Here is a 12,198-nt window from a genome sequence, read left to right as displayed (position 1 = left end):
GCTTTGCTACTTGTTCTTGCAGGGCTTCCCAAGCCATTATCAGCCTTGATTTACAGCAAAGCATAAAATCTGTAACTTCATATAATTTGATTGGAAGTGTTCAATCATTCCTTCTCTATTATGACTGCTTCCTTTTCCTGAAAATGTCAACTGACCATACAGTCTTCAGGGATGGTCAGGGACCTCTTAATTTGCTCTGTTTTAAGCTCAGTGCTGGGAATTTGTTGGCAGCTTTGGTGGCAAGCTTTCCAGGGTATCCATGCCCCCCCCAGAAAGGAATGAGAGAACAGACACTGAACACAGTCCAGTCTGAACCCCTTCAGAGATGGTATCTTATGTCAAAGAGAGATAAGCCATCTTATCTCTCTGATGACTGGTTTTCCCATGCGATTTCTTGAATAAGCTAAAATGCAAGAGGAGATTTTTTTCTTTTCTTTTCTTTTCAATCTCTTTCTCCCTCTTCCCACCCTAAACCTCCCCATTTTCCCAGGAAAATCCAACAGGAAACAGCAAGAGTCCCTGGGACAGTTTCAAAACCCCAAGTGACTACCAACATTACACAACAATCAATGTATTAGATTCAGAGGCAAAAGATGCTTTAGAACTAAGACCAGCAGAATGGGAAAAGTGTCTGAACTTGCCTCTAGATGTACAAGAAGGTGATTTTCAAACTGAGGTTTAATGAAAAGCGAAATAAACTGAGGCGCAAGCTTATTCTAGAATCATTTTGTTTGCACTGACACTCCAGAGACGTTGGGAAGCCTGACCCAGCCTGTTTGGACACCGTGGCTAAGGCAAATCAGCACCTTCCTGGGCCAGAAGTCAGTGGTTTTCTTTTCATACAATCAATTTCCACTAGCCAACCTAGTGGAGGCCCCAGGTGTACAATTCTTACCATCGTGTCTTGTAAGTACCCGTGGAATGGATTTGTAAGGTCAATCTTTATAGATAAACCTCAAGCAACGGTTCATGTTGTAACAGCTTCATTTGGTTTAGTTTTCAGAAAACTTCACCATGAAGCACAATGTATATATTTATGCAGTTTTTAAAGTTTATAACAGTCTGTTTGGCCATTACTACACTTTTTACTTTATAATATAAAAAAGAAGAGGAAGAAGAAAAAGAAGAAGCAGAAGAAGCAAAGTTTTGTTGTCATTAAATGAATGTCTGTTGAGCTACATTCTTCATTGCTTTAAATGCAATAAAGTAATAATCTCACTTTTATATGAATAATATATTTCACATCTTTATTATTGCAGTTTTCTCTGGAAAGCTCAGAGTAGCTTTTCCTGCTGCAGCTGTGTATAAAATATTTAAAATGTTGTATGGTGTAAATAAACTTTTGTCTACATATCAGTATTTTCAGTGCATTTTATTTTGGATTTGTTGATCTGAAATTTGCATATTTATAAAGTTTTCTTTAACAACACAGAAGCCAAAAAATGTATTCAGAATGTTAATAGTGTACTGTTATTACTCCTTTGAGACTAATGATTTCTCAAATGTAATAATAGGTTTGCGGAGCTGTTCTTTTTTTCTAATCTATGAAGGCAACATACAATGTAAATTGGACTTGTCAGAGCATTGCCACATTCGTTCTATTATATGTAAATCGTAGTCCTTTTCCATCTTGCCACAGGAAGAAAATTTCTAGACAAACACTGTGCAAGTTTCAGAACACAGAGCCTGAGAAAAATGTTCTTTTTATTTACTGCCATATTAATATAATGACATTTTTGATGCTTTCTCCTTTTTTCTGTAGCCAACAAAGATGTATTATCTCCTTCAGGACTGGGGTACATAGCATGATGCTCTGCTAGAAAAAGAATGACGAGAGGCTATAGCAATCCATATGTGATTGACCACTACCTAAATCATACAGTAGGCAATGGGTGAGGATCCTGATGTTTCTAACTTCAGCTCCCAGCAACCCTAATTCTGAGCATCGATGAGGAATTACAGGAACTGGAGTCTAAGAACATCTGAAGGACCAGCCATTGCCTACCTTCTAAGATAGTAGCAAATCACCTTTTAACCTCAAGCAGAATGAAGATATTTTTACCCAATATTTTGTATGCTGGATTAAATTTTATAGTATGTAAAGAAGGCAGTATTAAATAAATATATGAAATCCAACTGGCCTGCGTGGTACAATAAAGACATTTTTAAATGCAAATGTTAGTTAAATGCAGAATCTTCCACCTAATGGTATCATTTAAGTGTTTCTCATTGTGATGATTGCTGACACACTTTTAAAGCATCCCTGGATTGGGAAAAGTCTATCTGCTTACCTAATGACAGGGAAGTGTTTGATTTTCTCTCATGACTGCCTTTTACTCTGAGAACCACAATCCCACTTTTTCAGGTTCTGGAATACTTGAGCATTATGAGAGTCCAAGCAAAACATGATGTGACAGAGATACCTTTCCTGTAAAAAAAACAGTTGTGCAGTTGGATAAAGGCACTAGTGCAAGGAACAATCTTTGTCCTTGTTGAAGTCTCACTCAGAATTAGTCATCTTGGGCCTATTGCTAAGAAATTTCCTCCCATTGTGGCAGGGAGCTCATTCTAGTTCAGCCACAGTGGGCAAGGTCTTAACCTCTTCTCTTCCACTGTGGCACCGGTAAACCTAAACTCCTCACTACACACCTTTGCTACTGATTGCCAAAACAGCATATACACCAGGACCATTTTTGTTAAAGCTTTACATCTAGATTGGTCCCAAGTTTTAAAATGTACGATTTTGAAATAATCTAATTTGTTTGAGGTTCTCCAAACATGGATTGGTTTACAATCACCATTATGCCTCTTAGCCTAAATGCCACAGTACGATTCTAGTAAATGTAGGTGAAGTTGCTCAGCAGCATTGAATAAAGGCAGAAGAGTCCCTCCTGTTCTACCACTTAACATAACTAGTAACCAAACAGGCTATTTCTAACAACTCAAACACCACTGTATGCATTATAACGAACTAGCTAAGACAGCTGCTGGTTCTGGTTTACACCTGCACATTCATCCTCTAACTGCTGCAGCAACCTGTGGTGAGGGCCATTAGTGAATGAACAGTAGCTGATACGACAATCACTGAGAAAGTGTCCATATCACTGTGCCAATAACTTATCAGATCACATAATGAGAGAAGTCATTGTGTATAGAGCACACTAGCAACAGATGAACCATGCTTCCATTCAAAACCTGCTGTAAGCTCTTGGTGTCAACTGATTAGTTTATTGCATCATAGTTGTATATAACTAATGCAACTTTCAAAGAGTAGGTGTTTGTATCATCACTACAGGGCTATGAAGTTAAGCCAGCCTGACATTTTCCCACCAAGTTTCTATCCACTCCATGCCCATAGTTTGTGCTCCTCCACATCTGCTGTCATTTCCCATGTGGCATTGCAACTTCTTCCTTGCTAAGGTTGGACTGTGGCAGCCTTCAAGAGATGAACAACCCACCAAGGCTTTGTGCAACAATGCATTGGCAGGAACAGTTGCTCGACCTTGAGAACAATCAAAGCTACACTTTCTTTTTCACTAACCATTTACTGTGCTACCTTTCCCCTTGAAAAACAATTAAAATACATTAATGCACTTATAATATAGTCAATATTTATAACTACTTTTTAAAAGCATGTCATAGATTACAAAACTGTCATTTATTTAGCTGAATTAATAAATTGCTTGCCTTCAAGGACACAGCCAGGTTCATGAAAAGGATTTTTTTTTCCCAAATATAGTTCAAGTCAGAACTATATTGAGGTGTTTTGTTTTTGTTTTTACTTGCTGTATAATATAATAACAACGAGTTAATTTTCTAATTTTTATTTTTTATTGCTTTATGGTTCAAGACAAAACCAACATGCATTGAAACATACACAACAGTTAAAACGCAGGCATAACACTGACATAAACCCAAGTCAGTGAAAACTGTGAGGGAGGCACCAGTCAGTTTCTATAGGCTAATGCTACAGATAGGAATTTCTCCACTGACCTTGATACATCTAAACATTGGTCATTTAAAAGAAAAACAGTGATCTCATCATCATGACGGTAATTTAATGTGGTTATAATTTCTGATCACTAATGTGAATATAGTAGATATTTTAATAAGAATTGAGATACAGATTTAACCTCTGTGCTTGAACATATGCAGATATGGGAGATTGCAATATCTTCTGGTTGTTGCCTTGATGGGTAATGCGTTGACTCAGGCCAGAGAAAAAGCTTTCCTATGCATGATCTTGAAAAGCTCATTAGGAAGAGTGCAAGGAGAAGGGAAGATTCTACTATAATAAAGATGGGAAATTTTAGCTCTAGCTCCCTGAATATCTAAGTCCCAGACCCTCTGCTTAAATACTGCTAAGGTTTCATCAAGCCCTAGGATAAGTACAGCTGGCTTTGACAAACCACAATGTATCAATTAATATTCTAAGTCTGATAGGACTAGGCCAATGCTGCTAGGCAACACACATATTTGGAAACAGATTTTTCCCAGGTGGACCCCCAACTATAGAGATGGGAAGTAGCCAGAGGTATTTGGAGCTCCCCTAAAGCTAGAAGCAGTAGCTTCAGGAGATGGGAATGGTTGGGTTTAGCATTACCAGTGATTGTTGACTGACTGTAGCATCAATCAGTTGTCTGAATGAGAAAGCAGGGATCTCTTTCATTTCTCCTCCCTGGCTCTCCCCTTTCTATGAGACAGCGGCCTCATGATCTACCAGTTTGATCCCATTTGCCTGCTGTGGCATTTGTGGAGATTCTTCTCTGTTGGTCTCCCAGTCAGGGCCAAGGTGCTCAGCTCAGGTCTCTCTTTCCTTCCCTTGTAGCTCAAGAGAGGAAAAGAGTTTTCAAATAATTAAATCTTTTGAATATCCAAAATTATACCTTACCAGATTTATTTTAAAAAATTATTCAAGTCAACCTTTTAAAAATATTTAAAAGTTTGAACTGCTAGCCAGCATTTATAATCTCCCCCTGGAACAGCTACTGAGTTGGACACCTGGTCCTCCAAGTTGGTTGCCATTGCACAAAGGCATAATCATTGTCAGAGAGTGAGTTATCATTGTTCATAAACCAGGCAATTATAGAGAACACTGCTATTATCCTTACTTAGTCTGGAAGAACCTGCACTATACTGGGTATTCCTATGCCGACAACAGATTACAGTCTTTCTCTGCTCCACTCACTATTAATTCTATACAATTAGCTTTGTAGAATGCCTTGTTCTAAAAATATATAGCTAGGATCTTCCCAGATATAGATACTTTTAAAGTGCAAGAATTAATAACTCAAAGTTGTAGTCTTACCTGGGAATGGAAATATGCTCCACTAAGGTCAAGTATAGTATTGGGCTATACAGCCATGTGGTTTAAAATGCTTGTCTGAACTGGACTGAAATGCATTTTCCCAGCATCCCTGACTTAATAATATTTCTGTGATATTTAATAAGTGTCTAATGACACCCTGTCCTCTAAAGTGGTTGTTCATCCATTATACTGAAATCAAATAAAGCCAACTATGAAGGGGTCACTGTGGAAATGTCAGAGTTATGTATGTCATTATAAACCACAATGCTGACAAAAGAATGCCTTCCCTCAGGAAATTGCTCCAGCAAATATCTGTTTCTTCATTGATACTTTCCTCTACCGCAATCTTCATGGGCATTATACCACAGCAGGAGTATAGTCTTGCTCTGAAAATCTGCTACTTTCACTAAAGATTCCCACTTCATCTTCTTGCATATACCATAAAGCCGTTGGATTTCAATCTGCATCAGGAGCAACTCTTTGGATATATTTTCTGAGGACAATTCAACATCTCTTGCCATTTCACAAGAAGAAATTGCATTTTCCTTTCCACTGTCTCTCAAAAAGGAATCAGCAGTTCTCCAAACCAAGTTCTGTCTTTGATAAGAGAGATTCAGGCAACAACGCAATATTATGCTTCATTATTGTTGTGCTCTTGCAGGTGTGCCCATGAAGTGAATATCATGAATACTGTTATAGCTAAAACTGGAAGCTGCAAGCAGTCAAGCATGTTGCAGTGGTTTTATAAATAAATGTTTGTGCAAGTTATAAATAAATGTTTATTTCTTCATGTTTAAATGAGATAAAAGGTGTCTGAGCATCCTCCTCAAGGTAGCATTGTAAGCTACAACTTCTTCCCCTACTTTTTTATGTGACTATAAATCTGTATCTGAGGTCCAATTTCCTATGGACACTGGAGTAAGTGCTCTTTCGTGATATGCATTTTGATATTTAAACAAATTAGATCTTTCTGTTTCACCTCTTGCTCTGGGAAGAACAAAGAACTTCGTTTGTTTTCACATCCTCCCTCCCCTATCACAGCAGATTTGTATAGCAATTTGTTCACTGTCCTGACCAAACGTGGTCTGGAAATACAGCTTATGCAATGAACTTAGGGTTCTCTGTTGTGGTTTTCCACAGGTTGACTATTTTGGGCAGACACCAGGGAGTAGGAATATCAACAACCTGATTCTGTGAATTATAGAGCTGCTCTGCTACAGCAGAGTACAGGAGCCATGGTAATGCTTATGTTTGTTGTTGGGCTACAGAACAGGGAAACCTACGTGCAGAATATGGAGGGTTTTACTTAGTGTATCTGTGAATAAAAATTAGATATTTGGTACTCCTGATGAGGGAGGAAGATTGATTTATAAAATTCAATTGTGAGACTATCTTCATCTGTCATATTACTATATTCCTCCTTTCATTAATCAGGAGACCTAGACATTTAAAAAATAGTATATTAAAAATAATACAATACTTACCTAATAATTTCATCTGGAAAACCAGGGATTTTCTTGCTTTTAAGTGAATGAAATACAGAATCATAGAGTTCAATCAAAGGCTATTTAGGCCATCCATCCACCACAGATGGCAGTCTAGTTTCCTTGAACATATCCAATGAAGGGCAACACTGGGTAAATGATTCCACTGTCAAACTTCTTATTGTTAGGAAGTGTGGCTGTTTTTCTCCTAACATTCAAATAGAATCTGCCTTCTTTTAACCTAAAACTATTATTCTATGGCTTGCATTCTAGACTGAGCGAGGACTAAGTTTGATTCAGTAGGGCCTCCTTTGAGGTAGATGAGGAGTGATATCCTAAGTGGCCTTGGTTTTCTCTTCTTAAACTCAGTTTATAGACCCCCTTTGAATCTCTTCCTATTTCTCTTCTTAAAAGTGCAATGCCTGGAACTGGATACAATACTTAATAGTATCTGATCAACACAAAATAAAATGGAAGTATCACTTTCCATGATTTGGCAGCTACTTGGATTGGCTTCTATTTTACTGGATGGTTTAAATCACACATGTCCACAGTAAGAAAAAAAAAGTGTAACTAAAAGATGCCATTTGTAGCAGGATTCTAATAGGATTTTCTCATACATTTAGCTGCTTCAAAATGAGGAAAGCATATAAAGAAAAAAAAGAAAATAAACTTACTAACTGTACAGTGTAGAAGAAGATGGAGATTCTTTGTTCATTTAGTTTTAAAGGAGCATAGACTGTCAGATCAGCTCCTTTTGACAGAAGCCATCTGGTTGTCCCCTCTAAAACATTTCTCAAACATTTGTGAAGAAATTGCCCAGACTGCTCTCAGAATTTAGTGCCTCAATCACTTCCCTACTATGATCAGCTGTTTACCAGATTTTTGAGCAATAGCAGAAAGGACAGCATTCAGCAGCTAAGAAGAACACAGACAGCAGACATCCATCTTAGAAGGCTAATTTCATTTCATCTAAGAAACATGTTGAAATGTACATTCTAATTAACAAAATATTTATCATACCATTCACAGCTCAGGAAACTTCTTTAAAAAAAAAAGGAAAAAGAATGAAAGCCTACTTAAGTATTGCTTATAATGAAGGAGCTCAATAAGTGATGAAGTTTCCCAGTCATATTTCATTACTGATCATCTTCAGTCTGGGGGAAAATGGGAAGAAGCACCCAAAATCTCTCCATTTTCTAACACCATTTGCCAGTCTCTAAAACCTGATAATGAAGAGTAACACTGTCTTATGACCAGAGGTACATAACTGACATGTCCTGAGGACAGAAATATGTTTCACTATGAATTGTGTTAATTTTGAGGCCACATATGAACTACATTAATTGACCTTACTTGTAGGAACATCAAGTACTAATGAGGCTTTACAGTTTTCAGGGCCTCATCGTGTAACAATCTTCTATTTTTCCTTAACTATCCTTTATCCTAGCTAGGCATACAACCGCAGACAGGGAAAATAACAAGGAGCACCATAGTATTCACTGTGGTTCTCCAACGTTTTCTGGCAGAAACTTTATCCAGGCTAAACTTCTGTAATGCTGCCTAAATGGAGCTGCCTTTCAAAACAGTTCAGAAACTTCAGCTAGTGAAACGGTCAGTGGCCAGAATATTTGTGGGGTTAAACAGTTTGATCCTTTTATTCAAATTTAGCATCAACTGGATTGGTTGTCCAGGAGGCATATTAAGGCCTTAAATGGTGTGGGATGAAATTAAGGATGACTCGTATCCCTCAAGAAACATATGGCCCAGTATAGGGATGTTCTTAGAATTTAAGTTGTAATTAGATGGCCAATCGCCTCAGTGGTGCTTGCTTCATCATTTCTAGTCTCTTCCAGACAGCATTAGGCCAGCTAAAGTTACCTCCTTATAGTAAGACTGTAGATTATGCAGTCCTACAACTGTACCACAACATTTTGGGTCTAAGGGTGTCATTGAATGGTGTGCCTGTTGGCTGTGTTCCAGCAAGAAGGCAAGTTTAAATTCCTATTAGCATTCAATTAAATTAATACAGTTAATATAATTATTTAATATTTTCCCCTAGAAATTAGATACCAGAAGTTACAATTCAGTAACAAGATTAAGAGGAATGTGGAGGTTGCACTGAAGGCTGTGGGGCAGTATTTTATGCAGCTCTAAGACTTCAGGTTATACGTCATCTCTTCTGCATAGAATTTATCTCCTGAAATTCTGGCTCATTCATCCATCTCTAGTGCTACTATCTTGGAAGCCCTGGGAACCCACAGGTTCTCACCCTTAACTTATTTATAGTCATGATTACATCAGTTCTAAAGAAATCACAATTAGCTCTCTGTTCATTACTGAATCCCATTCAAGATGCCAGTATTTAAAATTTTAAGTGGGACAAGGACCATAGACTTGAAGGAACTTCTCTTTCAATATCACTTTAACCCTAAAGTCATAAGAAAAAAAAAACCTTCCCATTTTCCATATGAAAGAAAAGAGAAATGTCCATCTTGAAAAGAGAAGTCCTACCTATGAAGGCCCTCTGCCTTTAGAATCCTTCCCTGAAGGAGGTACATCCACTGTGATTCAGAAGTGCTGGGTTTGGGGTTGGTTAGTCGCAGAAGAGCACTCAGATTGTTCCAGTGCAGGTGCTTCTTACACCTATCCAAGATTTTTTTTTTGCAAAACTTAATTGTTGCAGTGCACCCAAACAGAAATAAGAGCACAACACTGTGAAACTGCATTTAATTTCTCACATTTGGTAAAGGATGGTGGGTTCTAAAGCCATCCAGAAAAGGATTTGTATGTTCCCTGACCTCCAAAATGCTCATAGGGTGGAATTACGGATTATGGAGTAAAGAGCCTTACAAGTAACATCAACCATGTTAATGCAGAAAATCCAAAACGTTTAATATTCTCCTGAATGCCTTTGGTCCAGTCTGCACAGCAAGTGACAGAAAATAATCACACAGATACTTTTTCAACATCTTTTTTTACAGCAGCATAATTTGCCACTTTTGGTGAATTAGGGTTTTGCTAGATTCTTGCCAAAAATCTCTTGTTTATGGCAGGCAAAAAATGTAATAAACAGACAAACCAGAAAACACAGGTTAATCAGCTGTCACACATCCCTGGCTGATTTCCTAGTTTGGATTGAGAGAAAATTACTCCCACAGGGCCACACATAACTTCAGCCTCAGTTCCTAATGGCCAGGTCTGCTGGGTCTCTCCCTTTAGAACGGGAGAGACAATGCAGGCAAGGGGCAGGGAATGAAAGGAGCATAAATAAATAAATCATCACATCACACTGCACACAGCACATTGATTATGCTTTTTGCCTAATAATGCTATTTTCCTGATGTTATTCATCGATTCTTTTGACAATTGTTAAAAAACCAGAGTAGTAATATATTATGGTATTATTCTCTTTAAAAAAAAAGGTAAGAGCTGAGGGTATTTTAAGTACAGTGCAGAACTGAACCCAAAACAATGGCAGGGAAGGGAGCAGAATCCACTGTAATTGCACACTAACATGGATCATATATTGGCCTACAATTCTCCAAGTTGCATGAGATTATCAGAAATGGCAGCTTCTCACACAATACAGTAAAGTGTTCCAGCAGTGCTGAATCAAGAACAATCCACTCATTCTCCAGTTTTACAGATGAGGTACACTCAGGCTGAAAAATGAGCAACAAGATAAGACAATGGCAGAAAATTCCTGTTCTCCACTGGTCCCATTGAGTAATGGGAAGCCCTTAGGAATTTGCTACCTCAGCTAATAGTAGCAAACTCCTGGAAGTGTTTGCAATCTGATGAGGATCAAATGAAGAAAAAGCAAGTAATGTTTAATGTGCATTGGGAATGACCTACAAATTGAATGGGCTGTGGTGAGGCTCAATATCAGGGCCTTTTGCCCTTTATTCTCTGACAATTAAAACAATTTCCACAAGCCATTCAAATTTGTGAAATTATCATTCAGCCTCATGGTCACCTCAGCAACAATTACAAGCCCTGTCAGAGTACAATTCTGGAATAACTCTTCTAATATATACCAATATATACCATGCAAGTGTGATAAGGTCAAAGTCAGCCTTTCTTATGGTCCAACTCTCACAGCCATACATCACTACTGGGAAAACCATAGCTTTGATTATACGGACCTATGTCAGCAAGGTGATGTCTCTGCTTTTTAACATGCTGTCTAGGTTTGCCATAGCTTTCCTCCCAAGGAGCAGGCAGTTTTTAATTTCATGGCTGCAGTCACTGTCTGCACTGATTTTGGAGCCCAAGAAAATAAAATCGGTCACTGCTTCCATTTCTTCCCTTTCTGTTTGCCAGAAAGTGATGGGACCAGATGCTATGATCTTAGTTTTTTTAATGTTGAGTTTCAAGCCAGCTTTTGCACTCTCCTCTTTCACCCTCATAAAGAGGCTCTTTAGTTCCTCTTCACTTTCTGCCATTAGGGTGGTATCGTCTGCATATCTGAGGTTGTTGATATTCCTCCCACCAATCTTAATTCCAGCTTGTGATTCGTCCAGTCTGGCATTTCTCATGATGTACTCTGCATATAAGTTAAATAATCAGGGTGACAAAATACAGCCTTGTCGTACTCCTTTCCCAATTTTGAACCAATCAATAGTTCCATGTCCGGTTCTAACTGTTGCTTCTTGACCCGCATACAGCTTTCTCAGGAGACAGGTAAGGTGGTCCGGTACTCCCATCTCTTTAAGAATTTGCCACAGTTTGTTGTGATCCACACAGTCAAAGGCTTTAGTGTAGTCAATGAAGCAGAAGTAGATGTTTTTTCTATATCTCACCACAATTACTTACTCTATAGAATACTCACTGAAGAGAGAGCAAATTCTATAGGTGAATGCATCTTATCCTACATTACCTCCACTTAAAAAGTCTACCTACGGTTCAGCTAGTATGCTTAAGCATGCTCTTCTTGAAATAGTCTCACGTAGCTTGAAAGCTGAGATGAGACTAAAGGGGATATAACTCATGCAGCAATAACTCACACCAGCTTTGGGAGGACAAGGTCTACCATACCACTCCTCCTTTTCTGAAAGGGCAGTCATCCCTTCAATTGGCAATCTAGCATTTCTACTTGCATGCAGTCCTGGTTTTTATTAATTCTTTTAAAAAAAACATGCAGTTCTTCATCTTGCTGCTCCTTAGGCAGGCAGAGATAAAAGTTGGTGGAAGTTCTCCCCAACCAATACAACTAGAGTGGACAATGATTGAGTGGCGAAAGGCTTAATATGTGAGGAAGGTGACTGATGGCCACCAAGTTCATGATTGAATGTTGGTGGAGCTAGATTTCTGGGGAGAATTTTGAAAGCTTTCTTCTTGTTTTTTTTAAACTGCGATATGCCTGTTTAAGAGCTTATCTTATCTTCTTATTTTAAGAACTTA

General features: G+C 38.2%; 1 protein-coding gene across 1 annotated transcript in view; it reads left to right on the top strand.

Moving 5' to 3' along the window:
• Positions 1–1,138, top strand: part of ADGRB3 (adhesion G protein-coupled receptor B3) — a 503,112-nt gene extending 501,974 nt beyond the window's left edge. Inside the window, exon 31 of the mRNA XM_063313173.1 lies at positions 491–1,138. Within this exon, the coding sequence (XP_063169243.1) occupies positions 491–682 (192 nt within the window). The 3' untranslated portion in view covers positions 683–1,138. The remainder of the gene's footprint in view (positions 1–490) is intronic.
• The last annotated feature ends 11,060 nt before the right edge of the window (positions 1,139–12,198 follow it).

Source organism: Candoia aspera, chromosome 1 (assembly GCF_035149785.1).
Source record: "Candoia aspera isolate rCanAsp1 chromosome 1, rCanAsp1.hap2, whole genome shotgun sequence".
NCBI lineage: Eukaryota > Metazoa > Chordata > Lepidosauria > Squamata > Boidae > Candoia > Candoia aspera.
Note: the sequence above shows the minus strand (reverse complement) of the source record. Positions and strands in the feature narration are given on the sequence as shown.